This window comes from Zeus faber (assembly GCF_960531495.2).
Source record: "Zeus faber genome assembly, chromosome: 8".
NCBI classification, from domain to species: Eukaryota; Metazoa; Chordata; class Actinopteri; order Zeiformes; family Zeidae; genus Zeus; species Zeus faber.
In genome coordinates, this window is record NC_137195.1 from 24,559,471 (window position 1) to 24,578,334 (window position 18,864).

Here is an 18,864-nt window from a genome sequence, read left to right on the forward strand (position 1 = left end):
GTAATAAAAAAAATAATCAATATATACATTAGAAAGAAATCAAAATTGTAAAAAATAAATAAATTCAACAAATAAAAGTAGAAAAAAGAAATAAAATAAATGAATAAAAAACGCAATAATAAAAAAAAAAGATTTAATAACTAAACAATAATAAAAAATAACTAATTAACTCAATCAATCAATCATGAAAAAAAAACCCCGGAGAAAATGGACTTTGTCTCACACACCGCTATGGTAAGAGAGAGAGAGAGACAAGATGGAAAGAATGTGAGACAGAGAGACAGAGAAGTCGGAAAAGAGCAAACAAAGGGGCCTGTATGTCCCCATAGGTTCCCTAATGATACCGTTGGGGCCAAAACACAATGCATCACTGTGACGGAGTCAGCGTGTGAATTGTACCGTTTAACGCCCAATTAAACACAAGCTTTTCCTCGCTGCTCCACCAAGCGAGCCACAGCACAAATGAAGTAACGTCTTATCTTATGATACGGTATCATATCTAGCGGGTGCGCGCCCACACACACACACACACACACACACACACACACACACACACACACACACACACACACACACACACACACCTTTTTGTTTCCATGTCATTTCTCATCCCCCGCTCAATGTTTTCCCCCTTATTCCCCGTCCAGTGCCTCTAAGCTTCTCGTCTGTTTGATAAGAGAGGATTGGGTGGTCATCTAATCTTCCCAGCCACCCCCCGCCCCCCCAATTGTATTAAAACAGCCGTACAAAAATCTGTAGTTTGACGTTTGAAACGGAATTCACAACGTTGAGAGTGAACATATTGGGATCTCATTTTTAGCAAAACTGGCCCCGGGGTCTGGGATAATTCAGTTTGACGGAGTTTATAAGGAGTTTATGAAATGCTTTACAGTATTCCCTTGTTAAAGATTAGGATAAAAATCTGCTAATCTGAATCTACTCTGAAATATAATGGAATATGGAATATAATATACTGTAGAATTTGAAATAAGTCAAATTGCCCTTTCATTCAATATGACAGCATGTAGCTGCCTTTGGAAATTCACAAACTTAAATTTGGGGAATAATCCAAGTTTTGTTCTAATAATCCAAATGTTTTATCAAATTTATCCAACGACAAACAAAAGGGAATTTTATTTGTGGTATTCAATTGCTGTCCGACCACAAAGAGACACGTGCGCGGTTATTAACAACAACGATGTTTTCTTTTCTTCATTGCCCAAGACGAGCGGAGACATTAGATTCCATTTAGTCAAATGAAAAAAACCACAAACCCAGTTCCGGACACAAAAGCCCGTAACTATAGCAACCTGTTCCCAAAACAAAAGGGAAGAAATGCACGACAGCATATCTGAAGACATAGGATTACACGCACACACACACACACACACACACACACACACACACACACACACACACACACACACACACACACACACACACACACACACACACACACACACACACACCTAGTAATACACAAAAGCCTTGGGCTCCAGTTTTAATACACCAAAACTAATCTGGGATAAATCATGACGGATGGACACAGGGCTTGTGTGTGTGTGTGTGTGTGTGTGTGTGTGTGTGTGTGTGTGTGTGTGTGTGTGTGTGTGTGTGTGTGCGCGCGCGCACGCGCGCGCGCAGGGTGAGCTTTTTATATATTTATTTATTTATTTATTTAAATCCTAAAATACAGGACGCCAAAATGTCCCATCCTGTTTCATGGGCTGTGAGGGAGGCGTGTGATAATTGTTTGGATGGATGAAACTGTGGTCGCTATAATTGGTGAGACTGAGGGAAGCTGTGTGTGTGTGTGTGTGTGTGTGTGTGTGTGTGTGTGTGTGTGTGTGTGTGTGTGTGTGTGTGTGTGTGTGCGTGTGCGTGCGCGCCAGCTCGAGTCACTGAGCCCCTTTGTCTCGTCAGTATTAGCGGTGTTATCACACAAATACACGGGACTGATCGTCTGTCAACGAACAGGAGGGGAGGGAGGGCATCCTTTGGGATGCAGCTCATGGAGGTAGACAGACGGACAGAAGGACAGGCAGACAAACACACATATTGTGAGATATCACAATATTTTTGGACAAATACCTTAATATCAACATCTATGATTTGATATTTCATGGATGACCATTTATGCCTTCCTAACATATTAATGCACATGAAACATTTTAGAAACGATCATTTGTACATTATGACCAAGCAGGTAGAGGGATTGACAACTTTCAACTATATCACAACATTACGATCCTAGACGACATCTAGCCTCACATCGCAATTTCTATATTATATTGATTTATTTCACAGCTCTGTGGAATTTTACCAGTTGTGATTGGTCAAGAGCGGTAATCAGAGGTCAGTTATTGAGCGTTGAATAATGTGAATAGTGATCATCATGGACAACCACTTCTCCCTGCCTAGATTTAAGTCCCTCGTTTCAAGCCGCCGACATGCTAATGCAAAATCTCGTGACTACATAGCAACTACAATGAAAGACTTGAAGAGATGAATGCGGATGTGTTCAACTTGACATGAATTAACGGTTAATAGGTTTGGTTTGTTTTGTGCGGTGAATAGTTTGATACATTGCTGCAGTGTTAGCCGTCAGGCAGAGAGAGTTCAAGACACGGTGTGGACGGTGTGTTGTCCCGCCACATGGTCCGAGGAGGTGAATTCACCAGGTAAAATGACCGTAAGACAGGCTGAGGCGGAGACAAGTAAGACACACAGGAGACTGCTTTCCCTACAGTACGTTTACCTGATTAAGCCACTTTAGCACAATCAGCCAGGTTAATTTCTCCCCAGACACAGAAGAGACGCAGTGTCGGGCATCTATTTCCAAGCTGTGTAGAATACCCAGCCCCTTTCTACACCACATGGGGGACGCCTCGACCACAGAAGGGAAGTTTAACGCCGGGAGTCACATTCTGCATTAACATTTAAATTCAGTTCAATCCTGGGCCCTCCAACTGACCCCTTATTGCATGGACTTACCCAAGTGACCCATGCCATTGAAAGACATCTCGGCTAAAACCTGCCAAAGTATACATCGATCAGCCACAACATTAAAAACACTGACATTGATTAACATTACTCGTCGTGTTCCATGGCATCTGTCAAGTTGCGGGATATATTAGTAAGCGAGCGAACTTCGTTCTTGAAGTTGAGCTTAATTTGTTGGAAGCAGGAAAAATGGGCAAGCGTAAGGATCTGAGCGACTTCGACAGCGGCCAAATAGTGTAGGCTTGACGACTGGGTCAGAGCATCTCCAAGATGGCAGGTCTTGTGGGGTGTTCCTGGTATGCAGTGGTTAGTACCTACCAAAAGTGGTCCAAGGAAGAACAACCGGTGAACCAGTTACAGGGTCATGGGCATCCAAGGCTCATCGATGCGCGTGGGAAGCGAAGTCTAGACCGCCTGGTCCCATCCCACAGAAGAGCTACTGTAGCCTGGTCTGATTTATCAGACCAGGCCATACCAGACCATCATCACTTCGGTTGGGGATGAATAAAGTATCCATCCATCCATCCATCCATCCATCGTCACATTTTGGTAGTTTAGTCAATGACTAGTGAATTGAATTGAATGTAACTACTTGAGCTTAAAGTGGTCTACACCTAGCCAGTTGATTCCAAGGTTAAATGAGCGCTAGGGTTAGCCAGACCCAATTTCAATTCGAGCAGTCTAGGGCACCGCGATCTCTTCGGTGTGAAGGGTTTCTCTATAGGAAGTATTGAAGATCAGTTCAGTTCAGATCCCCGGCATTAGATGGACCTTTGCACTGGAGAGTAGCCTTCCCCAGGCCATGTGGAGAGAGGTTGGAGTAAGGATTATTTAGGTGCTGAACTGACCAGTTTGTAATCCTTGGTGGAGAGCTTGGTGAACCACTGGTTGAACTCCAGGACAGCGATTATGGCCACCAGATCCCTAGGGTGGCAAGAAGAAGAAGAAGACCACAGTAACAGTCAGATGACCCCTCTATATTAAAGACAGTAGCACATTAGAGCATGATGAACCCAGTAGATTTCTCTGCATTTCTTGGAAAACAATAATATATATTCAGACTCCTTAAGTTTAAACCCCGCTAAGTGCAGAACATTTTGTATGACCTTGGGATCACAGCAATCAAAACAACGCACTCGGACGATCCGAACTTCCATTGACCCAAGTGAATAAACTATCAATCTTTTCATCCATCCACATGAATTAAAAGAAAATTGAGCCATGTGAATATTAATTTCTCCTCCAATGCTCACCTGTTCTCCAGGTGGCTGAAGTCCTGGAGGTTGAGCTCTCTGGAGTCTTGAGTCAAATAGATGGTGTCCACATCCTTGAAGAGAGCAAAGAGTAGAGGAGGTGTTCAGTAAATAAATGAATCACAATAAATCAAGTACATTTATTGACCTACTCCAATAAATGATAAATGAACAAGTTAAAAATAATCACAAATACTGACCCACTGCACCTCCTCTCTGTGCGGAAGCCCCAACCAGTCACACACACACCTATACATCTGGGAAAATCCACCTACAAATAACAGAGAGAGGTTAATTAGTTTCAATGCACAAAACCCATCATTATCAACACGCAAAATAGGGGAACGTTGAGCATTTTAAAAACACTCGGCATACTGCAACATGCCCATCCTTACAAAATATGAGAACAACAGCCTTTTTTAAACCAAATTAATGGGAATTCATATTTAATATTAAAATGTGTTATGAGCATTGCAGTGTAGAGAAAGCAAAGTAAGCATAGAAATACTTTGAGACATATCACACACACACACACACACACACACACACACACACACACACACACACACACACACACACACACCACAGGGTCCAGGCTCTGCGGGCTTGTTGTTCTCCCACAGCGTATGCAGGGAGGTCAGCCGGTCTGGAGGCTCCATCGACAGCTTCTTCATCACTTTACTGAGGAGTAAAAAATAAAAAAAATAAAGGGATGGCCGGGAACACGGCAGACTGCTGTTGCATTTTCAAAAACCCTGCTTCTTATCGGTTTCTCACAATCTTCCTTGTCAAAAAATGCAGTTCTGTTCAGTTTTGTTGCACTCCTAAATTATATTGAAAATGCTTATCTTGATGAACAAAACGAACTCCAAATGTAAATAAATGTAGGTAGTATCTAGTATACAGTTCAGAGGAACATGCATTGACACTTCGCTCTGCCACAGAGATGTCCTTGTGTTAACAATAAACAGTTAACAATTGTTCTGTATCACACTTTCTGTTCTCACACAAAAAACTTTCGCAAATCAGTTTCACTTCTTCATCTTTATATACACATGTGGGCCATTTTAAACACATCTTCTGATCAGTTACCTTTTCAATGCAATGTAAAATGAATTATTTGACTGTGACGCAAGTGTACTTACCCTTCCAAAGTGTTTTTTTTTTTTTTTTTTTTCTTTAAATCTCAGTTAAATGTAGTTCCTTATCTTTCAACATTGAACGACCAAACCAACTTGACCACACGGTTTAACGTGGAAACCAAAAGTTCGTATTGTTGGGACACTAAAGTACATTCGGATTAATGTGTCTATGTCCTATTAATGCTGTTCGAATGATCCCGAACTTCGTCGTGGCCTGATATCCCACAATCGCACGCTGTACTCACCCGGGTGGGAGCCCGGGACAGACCCTGAGCAGGCAGTTCCCGATGTGAGCGACCACCTCATTGACCTCTTCGGTGGAGAGCAGCTTCAGGGAGAAGGAGCCTCGCTCATACTCCAGGGACAGCTACCGAGAAGGATAAAAGACGCTAGTAAATGCCCACGGCCCTCTCCATTCTTAATCCATATTTCAAGTATGAATCCAAAGTTCACACACGGATAAGAAAACACTGACTTATAACCTATAGATTGTTTTAATTAAAGGGAGGTACAATCTATACTTATCTATCCACCTTGATATACACTGTCCGTCCATCCATTGCTCAGTAAAGTATTCTAATATAGGCTTAAAAAAAGGTCTATCTGACCATAATAATTTTAAAGCTGACTAACTCTGGGTAATTTCAACATCATCCTCAGTTGTGAAAGTGAAGCCGTATGGTGCTACTGGCTTCCAGCGTAGGCCGGAATTACCATAATCCCAGGTGGGGTTTATAAATCGCAGTGAAAGCCCGACAGTTCTTCAGCGTGATACCAGTCGATGTTAAGAGGATTGACATCTTGAGACGAGAGGAGTGAGAGGTGAACCAGTGAGAGAGAGATAGGATTGGTAGCACTTACGGCGACTGCTACATATCCAACTGCACTCAATACAGAAGAGTACGGCAAGTGACAGGACGAGAGCCAAAACGTTCAGGCTCAGAAAAGGCTTTCGCTCCTTTTAAAAAGGCTGAGACTCGTAGCACCATACTACTGCTTCATATAGAGAGAGTGGTCAAAAATAATGGAGACACGTGAAAAAGAACATTAACTTTGAAGTAGAAGTCAAATTACGTTGACAATTAACACTTTGATATGTGGGTTTTTCAAAGCAACATGAGCCGACTGACACAAAAACTGCAAAAACGATGTAACGTCCCAAGGGGATGAGTCTCAAAATGCATGACAGCATATGCCAAGTTGAAGGGACAGACGGAAACCTATTTGTTCATCACAAATTTGGCGGTCACATTTCAAAAAAAGGGTACGTTTAGATCTATTCTTTACCTGTGTCGGCTTGTTACAAGCGATCCCCTGGATCTCCAGGTAATTAAAGGCATGTTCCACCTAAAGGGAAGAGGAGAAAAACAGCGACCGTAAGCCCTTATGTACTGCAGGTCCCTTCGAACACAGGACAGGACGCGGTGAATACAGCCTCCGATTGCGACCCGAAGAGTGACATGGCCTTGCGTGCGAGCAAGCGAGAGGAACAGCATGACAGGAGACTCAGAAGACTTGAAGAATAGAGTTTAAAAATAGGCATGTTCTATAATTAACAGGTCGGGAAGACGCAGCTTCTCCTTCCCCGACATCTGTGAAGGCCGCAGCCACGCTGACTCATAGCCGTAAGTATCGTTTGTAGACGGTGTGAGGCACCGTAAGGTTGGGGATCAAACGGAAAGCCAGGAAAAATCTCCGCCTTCCAACGGCATGTGTGATTTATTTTAACAAGAAATTCCCAATGGCGACGTGAGGATAGGGCCGTGGCAGGGGCAGGACAGCCGTACATCAGCGTTTTCTTGTTTCCGTCTTGAAAGAGCACTTCAGGACAAAGAACGCAAAGGTCGGTTTTCCGCTCTTCCGAACCGTAAAGGGACACAGAAACCCTTAGACATCCAGAAGGGGAACTGAGGCACATGCGCACAGACTCATTGTGTATTCCGCTGCCCTTCCGCGCACACACACACACACACACACACACACACACACACACACACACACACACACACACACACACACACACACACACACACACACACACACACACACACACACACACACACACACACACACACACACACACACACAGAGCTTGGAGAGAGGCCAGGAAACAAGGCCAGACTATTCCAGGTGGGCAACGCTCCTGAAGGCTCGGCGAAGACTTGAGTGGAGACGAGATAGAGGCAAAAGGAATGCAATCCGTCTGACCTGGTTTGTTTGCTTTGCGTGCCTTGTCTGGGTTGTTTATGTACGTGTTTTATGTACATTTCACCATTTGTTTGGACAGAGAATAGAGCTTTAAACTTCAATGAGCACGCACGCACGCACACCATGTCCGTGTTCAAGAGCCTCAAAGCAGCAGATAGAATTTACCAGCATATGTTTATGGGGCTATTGCACCTTTCAAAAGCACCAAGGCATTTTTCTGGCAAAAACAAGCTTACAACTTACAGCTTCTCACTTTTGTTTTTTGTTTTTTTCGTTAATTCCACATGGGAACTTTTCAGATATATTAAACTTCACTACATTTGGTTTATGGTTTACTCAATGTTAAAATGTAAAACTACAGGGCCCGACTATTAGAATATGCAATTTGTGTCTTGAGGCTAGAAAAAGTTGAATAACTCACCAATAGTAAGAGAGCATGCTGAGATACAGTATGTAGCCACGCCAGCCAATTCCAAGACATCACACCGAGCAGACTGGGAAGAACCATTGGCCTGAGTAATTCACTCACACGATCATTTTCCATCTGTCACGCCAGGTCCTTCAGCCTCGGTTCTCTCATATTGACAGCTGGAAACCCACCCCAAAGGCTTTCCCCCATATATGCAGAATTAGAAATTATGAACAAGGACGAAAAAAGGGAAAAAACTTGAGTCGCCGTACGATTTACCATCGCCACTGCTATAGGGAATCCGGAATTAGAATTTTTCTTCCCAACATGGTTAAGATATTTTTGGAGTGTCATTTCAGATAAGGGTAGCCAGTGAAGCTAGTCAGCTTGCTTGGCCAATCAATGAAGGCGTCCAGCTCATAGTTGCTGACCAAAAGGGCTGACGTGGATGGAGTAAGCAGACAGTGAGAAAGAAAACATCCTGTCACGAACAATGACGGCTAGACAATGAAGAAAGGCCATGGCGCTGACACCTTCTGCCGCCAAACCCGTCAAGGTAAGAGAGAATAAGGTGGAGAGTGACAGCTCGGCAGCTCAGAAAGGTTTCGTAGCCGTTGACGGGCACGATGCATTATGGACCGGTCCACCGTTGCTTTCGGATGCATCGGGCGTGAGTTTTCCCATTTCACAAAGGTTCATCGATGCCGAGCATTTGAAGAACAGACTTGAAAAGCACACAGCTTGTTCTTGGCCCCTTTCATTTTTGGGCCAGCGTTTAAATGATTGATGGGATGCATAGAGGTTAGTGTAATCCGGTTCACAGAGTCGCCAAGAGACGCACCCTTGATATTCTCAGTGGAGTGAGAACACAGCCTGGGTGCTTCAGACCTCCTTGGCTTTCGGCAAAACCTCAGTTCGGAACGGAACAGATGACGTCAATGGAGTTTGCCCGAACACAAACACAGGCAAGTGCAGATATAAACAGTTTTAGTGCCTGAATCCAATCTGGGGGCCTGAGGACGCAGCACCGGGCGTCAAAAGAAAGGGTGCGTGCACGAAGAAACAAAACAGCAAGAAGAGAGGGAGTGTGGGAGTGAATTGGTGGGGAGGGGGGAGGCTGACAGATTGTAGGACCCTGCAGCTTCTCAGGAAGAGCCAAACCATCAATACGAGGTTGGAGAGACGTTCACCTCCCCAACACACACACACACACACACACACACACACACACACACACACACACACACACACACACACACACACACACACACACACACACACACACACACACACACACACACACACACACACACACACACACACTCTCTCTCTCGCTTTCAAGTCCACTGGGAGAGGTGATTGGGAATTAAAGCACTGCTGAGACGAGGGTGGAGCTGCACAGGGGGCTTCATCCTTTACTGAACTACAGTGTTTCAACAACTCAACACAGAGCCCCCTCCAGGCTCCCAGTCAGAAAAGGACGAAGCTATGATGACTAGCTACAGAATTTGAGGTGGATCTCTGGGATTCAAATTTTGATATTAGAGAGAGACGTTAGATGAAACGATGTGCCCAGAGGGAGCAGGCTGCTATGTTTCTTTGGTTAAAAAAAAAACAAAAAACCTCTTCAGTTGGTTGCTGGACAGTAGCATGGTTGAAACACATACAGAGTTTTATAGAATAGAATAGATAGATATAGTTAAATAGATAATGAATATCGATACTTACAGGGGTATATACATCCCTGAAGGGCAATTTCAGTGTTACAGTGCTCCCATCAAAATAATAGGTAATAATAATAAAAAGAACAATAAAAAATTATCTTAAAATTTGTGATATACCAGTTACAATATAACAATATGATACAACATGAATTAGAACGATGGCTGCTAAACCACGCACGCACGCACGCACGCACGCACGCACGCACGCACGCACGCACGCACGCACGCACGCACACACACACACACACACACACACACACACACACACACACACACACACACACACACACACACACACACACACACACACACACACACACACACACGTAGGTAGTTTATGGGGTCATCTAGAAAAACCTTTACAAAACAGATTAATTGGGATTATGTCGATTTAAAACAGCACTCACACAATTTTTGAATCATGACACTAATAGAGCGTAAAATATTTTAAAATGACTTGAAAAAATTATTCGAACAGCATTAATAGGACATAGACACATTAATCCGAATGTACTTTAGTGTCCCAACAATACGAATGTCCTATTAATGCTGTTTTTAAGCATCAAGGGACATTTAGGCTACGTTCACACTGCAAGCCTTAATGCCCAATTTGGATTTATTGCTGAGATACGCTTTTCTTCTTTGGCTGTTCACATCATTTTTTAAATGGGGTCCATAACAGATTCCAGTGTGAACTGGTCACAGTCCTGAACTGACCCACATGTGCAGTAGCAACAAAGGCGTGACATGCAGCGCGCTGTCGTACGGAGGTAAACGCGGCAGGCAAATGCACCGCAACCCCATACGGTTTGCGGGGTTTGGCGCCCGGTGGTTGTCAGGCGGCCTCGGCTCAAGCTCGCGGATTAAATCTTTTAATCCAGACGGCTGCGAGAGGTTAATTGGCCACATATCTCTGCAGATAAAACGGGTCATTGTATCTGTAAGCCGAGACACAGATGCCGGAGGGCGATGGAAGCAGAGCATCGCACGGACAAGGTTCATTTACTTGCACGCACAAAGAGGATGTGGACTGACGCGTGGAACATTTTTATAAAAAATAATACATTTCTGCTGAAACACCGCAATTTTATTTATTTATTTATTTATTTTTTATGTTTGTTAACTTTAAGATTCAGACGTTTCATGCGACATTTTTTTGCTACAATTCGAATAGCATTCGAATATGGAACCATCATTTGACAGCTGCGATCGTGACCTGTATACTTATGGAGGTCTAACACCTCACTGTCCCTCCACTGACTCCCGCTAGTGCAGAATTGTGACAAATGCCGCTCTAGAGTGATGTAAAAGTCGCATGAACTCCGATTTGACTGTTCAGACTGAGGTCGCATTGCAAACAAATCAGACCTGTATCCGATTAAGGACCATATCTGAAAGTGGCCCAAATCCAAATTGAAAACATCAGATTTAATGTGATTTGTGCTGATCAGAATAATATAAATAAACTAAACAAACAAAGAAAAAATAAAATAAAATAAATAAATAAAGAATACAAAAAGAAACCCCAAAACTGATTTGGGCCACTTTGGCCTGTAGTGTGAAGGTAGCCTTCGTGTCCCCACAATCCAAACGTCCTATTAATGCTGTTTTTAAGCATTAAGGGGACGTTCGGATTATAGGGTAATTTAGTGTCCGAATGCCCTTTTAAACCACACACACACACACACCCCCACACCCACACCCACACACACACACACACACTTTGTCTGTGTATCACCCTCCCTGAGGGGGGAAAAAAAAGGTGGAAAACCACTGCCTAAAATGCACAACAAGAAGAAAAAAATATGACTCTTACCTTGGCTGGGATACGCGCCGTCAGGAGGTAGGCCCTGTGAGATGCTAGTGCCTGAGGAAACAGAGAGAAGGGAGAGAGGGAATTAAACTAATAAGTATGTCGCTCCGAATGACATTGTGAAAATAATACGAGGCGCACAGCACCGAGCCTACACGCCCAATCATCCAGGTTTAAAAGTCCCTGTCATGATTAGAAAGAGGGGAAATAAACACAGCAGTGGAACATTCCATCACTTTTAACATCATTTTCATTGCAGTACCATCTCCACGCATGGGATGAGGGGAGGACTTTTTAAAATCTCTTAATTACATTAAAAGGCGATCTGCTTTTGAGTGTTAGTATAGGAGATGAAACATGTAAAAATATCACGTAACTGGCAAGGCTGGAAGGAAACAGAAAAGATGCACAAACCAGATAATGAACACCACAGACAAGGATGAAAACAATGACACAGAGGCCAGAATCTCCCAAAGTTTTCCACAAAATCATGTTCAAAAAAAAAAAATCTGTGGCCACTGACTCAGGCCTCCTGGCTCAAAACCTTTGACTCAAATTCAACCATTTGTTTGCATCATGGTGGCTTCAAATGCTGATCTTCATCTATCAAATCCAGGACCCGACAATAGCTGCTGCCCGGTTGCCCCGGGCAACTAGATTTGGGCCATCGACAACCATCTTGTGCGGTCTGGTTGTCCCGGTTGTCCCTTCCCAGGGTGGCCAACTTGGCAACCACTTTTAAAAGTTAGTCTCGGGCCCTGAATATCATCCGTTTGCTCTCGCTCTCCAACTTATTTTCCCACGCTTCTAAATGTAGATATATTTGGATTGTGCTGTTTACTTATGAATGATTCAATTAATAATTGATAAGGCGATGACTTCAAATGTACTGTATACTAGAAGGCGTTTTAGTGTGATTTCATACTTTAACTAGCCTAGAGATCAGAAAGACGGGGAGGAATAACAGGGCAACAGATGAATGCTTACTGCATTTAAATATAGAAATAAGCAGACATTAGGGTGGAATGGCAAGGACTGAAACAGCCATAGAACATGGGATTCAAAGGCTACCAAGACCACAATATCTTAGTTTTGAGTTTCGTTTTTACGAGAGATTTGGAGCCTCCTGAGAGCACAAGTGTGCATGTGTAAGTGACAGGGATGCAAGTTTTTCTTTTCCACACACCACTGTAAATACATAAACACAGTGGGGTCCCCGGGCCACTTTTCAAAGGAAGGCCGAGAAGAAAGACCAACAAAGTCCCACAAGCTTACATCTTCGCCCCGCTGCCCTTTTCATCTTTCTACCCCTCCACCCCTTCTCCCCAACCACTCCTTCGCATGCATGAATGACCTGGCCTTTAATCGTACCCTCCCCGCCCTCGGCCTCCCAGTTCTCTCCATCTGCCCTTTGGAGAGAACCGAGGCCTTAGGACCCAAAGATCTTATTTACCCACTTACAATTTCATTTTCCCTCCTCGTCACAAGGATGTTTGGGTCCTAAACCGAAGATTTACATCATTCATCTCCTAATTTTCACCATCTTGCCTCCATTGTGTCTCAGTTTGACCCCAAAGTGGATTCGATGCCTGGAGCTGACCCTGTAAGCCAATCGGCTTGTGGGAAGACCGACACCCCACCCACAGCGCCAGCAAGTGAATCAGAGGCCGAAATGTCCAGATGGCAGCAGCGCCGGAGCATGCCGACAGGACCAGAGGGAGCATCTGCTAGGACACACACACACACACACACACACACACACACACACACACACACACACACACACACACACACACACACACACACACACACACACACACACACACACACACACACACACAGTGGCCACCAGCTCCAAGCCACAGAAACAAACACTTGGATAAACTGCATAGACACATACAGAATTTTTTTAATATTTGAACAATCCTTAAAGCAGCACTATGCAACTTTTGGGATTTGGCACGCCTACAGTTTCTGCGTGCAATTGCACTTTTACACCCCTGTCGTAAAACTCGGTCCAGTGTCTGAAAATAATTAATTTTACCGGACAAATTTGAAGCTTATCGGCCACGTTTCAATAACAGTCTATGTTACAAACACAAATATAATGTACACCTAGGTTACAGCGCCCCTTGCACGGACCTTGCCACTTCAGCGAGCACTCAGTCCGGGGAGAGAGGGCGCGGGGAGGGGAGGGGACGGGGGCCCCTGCTCGAGGTGTGGGTACCAGATGTGCTCAGATGCAGATCGGCTCGCACACGCGAGTCATTGGGTGAACCAAACCTCGTGGCGCAATGAAAGTGGGGGCTGGTGTGGGCCGGCTGAGGTGTGGGTTCCAGGCACACCAGTGTAGGGCTGAACGATTTGGGAAAATAATCTTATTGGGGTTTTTTTTAGACCAATATTGTGATTGTGATTTAGTATGCATTTCTCTTTTATTTCCATATCTTCTGTATTATTCACTTAACACAAGCAATAAAGCATTTTATAGTATGACCAACACAACATTGGATACAGTCAACATATGAACTGCTCTTTCCTGTAGGCCTATGTGTTATGATGAAATGAGACGAATTGATGCATGAATTGATATAAATAACATATCTTTATTTAACTATTGAGGTAAAAAGAAAAACCATCAATCGCATTAGAAAATTGACTGATTGATTTAACTTCAAGCCTTGTCATTGTTCAAATCTGAAAATTATCATTCGAAAAATATGCAGTTTTTCCGCAGAAATGTATTGTTTTTCATAAAAATGTTGTGCGCATATGTCTACTTACACACAGCGCCATTCTGTTTATGCTTAATATTTTTAGAAAATTTTTTAAAAAGAAAAAAGAAAAAATAATAATAATCAGACGCAGTGTTCTGGAAGAGGCTCCGTCCGGAATCTACAGATGTTCCGGGCTCAGCCAACAGCACACCGTGGCCCAGGCCGGAGCACCGGGTCTCACCGGGGGGGGGGGGGGGGGGGGGTGCCATTGAAAGAGGTGAAAGAGGTGCCATTCTGCATATTACAAGTCAGTGTGCCATCAAAATGATTTTGAAGCTGTTATTTCAAGGTAAAGAAAAATAGTGTTGCTTTAACTAGGCATTTGTCTAGACTGTCTAACTACTGTATTCATTTGTAATGTTTTTTTTATTGTTAGTTTACAATACAAGTTGTATGTATGGCTGGATCTCTATAATGTGTTGCCTTGAAATAGAACCTGAAAGATTTTTATTACCTTTAGAAATATAAATTATAACATGTAAGAAGGTATTTTGTGAATCATAATCATTCACAAAATACAACACAACACTAGGAACTGTGATAGTAATTGGACACAAGCACACACAAATAAGCTGGCACAGTCAAGTAGTCACTGAAAGTTAACATATCTATAAAGTATGAGAGTGTGTGCGTCTACATAATGTCTGGTCAGAGCATTAATTTCTCTAGTTCACACACACACACACACACACACACACACACACACACACACACACACACACACACACACACACACACACACACACACACACACACACACACACACACACACACACACACACACACAGTGTGTGTCAATGAGTTCTCACAGCCCTTCAAATGAAACATGGAGGCCGAGGAAAAATCTGATGAAGTACAGTGAGGCGCTTACTCTGCAAAGAACCCAGAGTGGCAGCACCACGCTGACAGCATATGAAAAACTCATATGAAGCATATATAAAAAAATAAAAAATATTTTTATTTTATTTTTAATCCCCCCCAAGAATTCAGGAAAGGCATATTTAATATGAATAAAAGGATTGCAGAGTGGTGAAGTGGTAATTCAAATAAAAATCGAAGACTCAAAAAGTCAACGCTGCGCCAAGGGTCCCATCTCTACAAACTGTTCGGATTGATTTCCAATTCGGTGTATTGGGGCAGAGTTTTGGTGCCGCGGTGTGTAAATACTCCCAGCCCCAAACCACACAGCATTTACATTCATCAGTCAAACAAATACATTTTTATATTCACAATTGTCTGTACATATCTAGTCTCATTTGGTTGGCACAGTTGGTTTGGTTTTCTAATGAGTTTGTGTTTACAGGCTGCAGAATATCAGAAACCATCAACTAGCTCAGATTTGGCTTATTCTCTTTTGAACATGAGACCATAGAATTAAATATATAAACTGAAATATGTTGTGTGTCTTTGAAATACTGTGTTTGCAAAAAGGACCACATTTCTATCTGCTTCCTAGAGGAATTATGTGCTGAGGCAGAGACGCTAGCGCCCAAGCCCGTTGACTCAGCAAACTGCAAACCAGGCCGGCCGCTGCAATTACACTCCGCTGACCACACCGAGGCATCAGGAAGGGCATAGCAAGGCTGCTTCACATCAGTGAAATGAAGACAACACAGGGAATCCCTACAGCGGAAGCCAGATATGAATGAACCAGCTTTCGACTGCACAAAAATAGCTTCAGCGAGGCAAGAACGTCAAAATTTGGCCTCAAACACTCAAATCATCTTTTCAGACACGTAAGTGCTGAAACACATCACCTGACTGAGAAGAGTAAATAATGCTGGGATTCAAACTGTTTTCTCTGAATTGGTCAAAGATATTCACAGAATACTATAATGAGCAATAAGCATAATGAGCAGTTCACAGAAAGCAGTAATACACACTACCTTTTCACACTATTTGTTTTCCTATTTGTACTGTACACCAATAGCGTCGATTTTGTTATGTGGCAGTTACACCTACCACATGCCACCAAGTGGAGTTTCCAGGGCCCTCCGGCACAGAGACACAGACGATGGGGTTGAAAACCTGCGTTCAATGACTTTGTCCCCCATTACTTACATTACTACATTTAACTCCTGATGGTAGTCTGGAGCTGCCTGTCCAGAACGGAGAAAAGGCTGAAACCAACCCGCATACTAAATGTGGGGTGAGCACAAAAACAGAGAAAATCTTTGAAATATCAGAACTATTCCATTAATACATACTATTACATAATATATTACCAGCACTGGTGTGTGTCTAACAATAATGAGCAGTGCTGTTACTTTTGAAAGTAATAATTCCATAAATCTCGATGCACAGTTGCTGTGAAAAGAAGATAGACAAGACAGATGCGTGCTGTGTTTTACCCTACCCTGCCCTATGTTGCTGCTACTTTACGACATGTTGAATGAGCTGCTGTATGTCGCCGCTATGCGTCTGCTCGTCCGCCAAATTGGAGCGGTCGAGATCCGCGTGTGAACAAATACGCTGTGTATTGCGAGATGCAGACTTCTCTACAAAATCAACTGCGACTCGCTTAGTTCCGAACCGATGTTCATGAAATTTAGTTTGTTGTGAACGTGAGAAATTGAACATGATACTGGTTTCTTATTGGAATTAAATTCAGTTACTGGGGGCGGATCGTATCATAGTTTTTCATTCACTAGCATGTTAAAAGGAAGAAGGTATCATGCATCCTCATATTGCACTTTAATTTAACAATTGATTATTGAATATTTTATGTATTTTAAAATTTTATTTAAACATTGGAAATCTTGAATGTTTGCAAAAGTTCCGAAAAATGATCAGATTCGTGAGTTCTGCGATCCGTTGCACCCCTAATCATGAGTCATGATATGGCTCGTCAATGCAGTGCTGTGACCATAAGAGACAGAGGGAAGGAGAAAGAAAGAGAGAGCGAGAGCAAACGATCGGTCCGAGGGGGCCACGCGAGTGTAATGACTAATAGAATCTAAGTGGCGCTTCCCCGATAATGAGCCAAGTTTGAAATCCAATCAGAGGAGTAGATATCTAATGGAGGAAGGGAATGTTCAAAAGGCCTTTTCATCTCGCCGTGCCAGAGACTGAGCTCACAGCGTGACAAACCACTCTCAGCATTTAATACGCATCAATCCCACAAGCGCCCGCCCCCCCCCAGCCCCCAGCTATAGCTCTGCTCTTCTCCTTCTTCACTTTTCTTCCACACAACTCTTCTCTCCTTCCCTCCCCCTCTCCTCCATTTCCACAGAATTTCCTCCATAACCCTCTCAGAAGGTTAATGGAAATGGTACCTGAAGGTAATCCGATGGGGGTGTGGGGGTGCCCAATGGAGAACAAGGCGAGGGAGATTGAGAGATGCCATCAGACAGAGAAGAGAGAGAGCGAGGGAATGAGACAGGAAGACAGGGAGAGATAGAGATCCAGCAGCTTAGCTTTGCTGGAACGATTATCAAAATGACTGCATTCATTTCTCATTAATTGACTTCAGATTTTTCCCCACATAGGGACAAAATACTGTCAATGTAACCAAAATAGGGGAATTTTCTTTGTCAGCAACCTATCTATCCAACCTACCCGCATAGATCCATGACTTATGAGGGCAAAAGAAGCCTGGGTTTATTTTTTTTCTTTTGCACAAGAGTTTCTGTCTTCTTCTGCCTTATCAAGTTGCCGGAGGGAAAAGATGACCAGACGTTTGGAATGTATTTAATTGATATTGTTGTCTCCCACTGTGTTTCATTCTTTGGTGCATTCTTTCCACCAGCCGTGGTTGTTATCTAGGTTTGAAGGCCCAGGGCCTGCAGACGGGCGGTAGAGCAGCCATCCATCCAATCCCATGCTAGAATAATGAGATGATGTAACGGCCTGTAAGAGGTGGAAAGCGTACTGCTGTGGTGTCAGTATTCATTATAAGGAACAGTACACCATTTTGAGTCGACGGGAAAAGGAGTGAAGACAAAATGTACTTTCGTTGATAATACACATGGCCACATTGGGAGCTAGGCCAGTGGAGTGCTACATTAGATCAAAAGGGGCCATCTAATGGAAGACCCCCGGTCTTAAAATACCTCGCACCTCGCCTTTATACACACACCCATCGAAAACCCAGAGGAACACCTCAAATCCACAAAGATGGAACGAGAGACGAGGTTCCAACCCAGGTCTTTAGCAACCAGATCGCTATATCGCTTTACCTGATGCAGAACATTGGGATTCTGAGCAACCCTATTCAGCCTTCCAAACATCTGCTGGGAACAGATCCATCCATCCATTTTGCTAATCCTCTTATTCCTGTTCAGGGTTGTGGCTGGCTGGAGTCCATCCCAGCTTACTTCGGACAGACGACAGACAGACGCGCTTGGATGGGATGCCAGTCCATGGCAGGGTCACCCATCCACAGCCCCACAAGAGCCGTCGCAGTTATTACATAACCGCTCCATCGCAATCATTTAAGCAGACCACAATCATTTTGTGATTCCACAAAAATACGTTGAAATAAATGTAAAAGACACTTTGCAACAAACCCAATGCGATTTTGGGTGAGTTTCCAT

General features: G+C 43.4%; 1 protein-coding gene across 1 annotated transcript in view; it reads right to left on the minus strand.

Annotated features, from left to right (window-relative positions):
• The window catches only part of LOC307233938 (F-actin-uncapping protein LRRC16A-like), a gene marked incomplete at its 5' end in the record, with an annotated part of 91,058 nt that overhangs the window by 46,787 nt on the left and 25,407 nt on the right, over positions 1 to 18,864 (minus strand). The window contains 7 exons of the mRNA XM_080005417.1: positions 3,852 to 3,927; positions 4,257 to 4,330; positions 4,457 to 4,527; positions 4,840 to 4,937; positions 5,644 to 5,765; positions 6,686 to 6,745; positions 11,556 to 11,606. Of these exons, the coding sequence (XP_079861543.1) occupies positions 3,852 to 3,927; positions 4,257 to 4,330; positions 4,457 to 4,527; positions 4,840 to 4,937; positions 5,644 to 5,765; positions 6,686 to 6,745; positions 11,556 to 11,606 (552 nt within the window). The remainder of the gene's footprint in view (positions 1 to 3,851; positions 3,928 to 4,256; positions 4,331 to 4,456; positions 4,528 to 4,839; positions 4,938 to 5,643; positions 5,766 to 6,685; positions 6,746 to 11,555; positions 11,607 to 18,864) is intronic.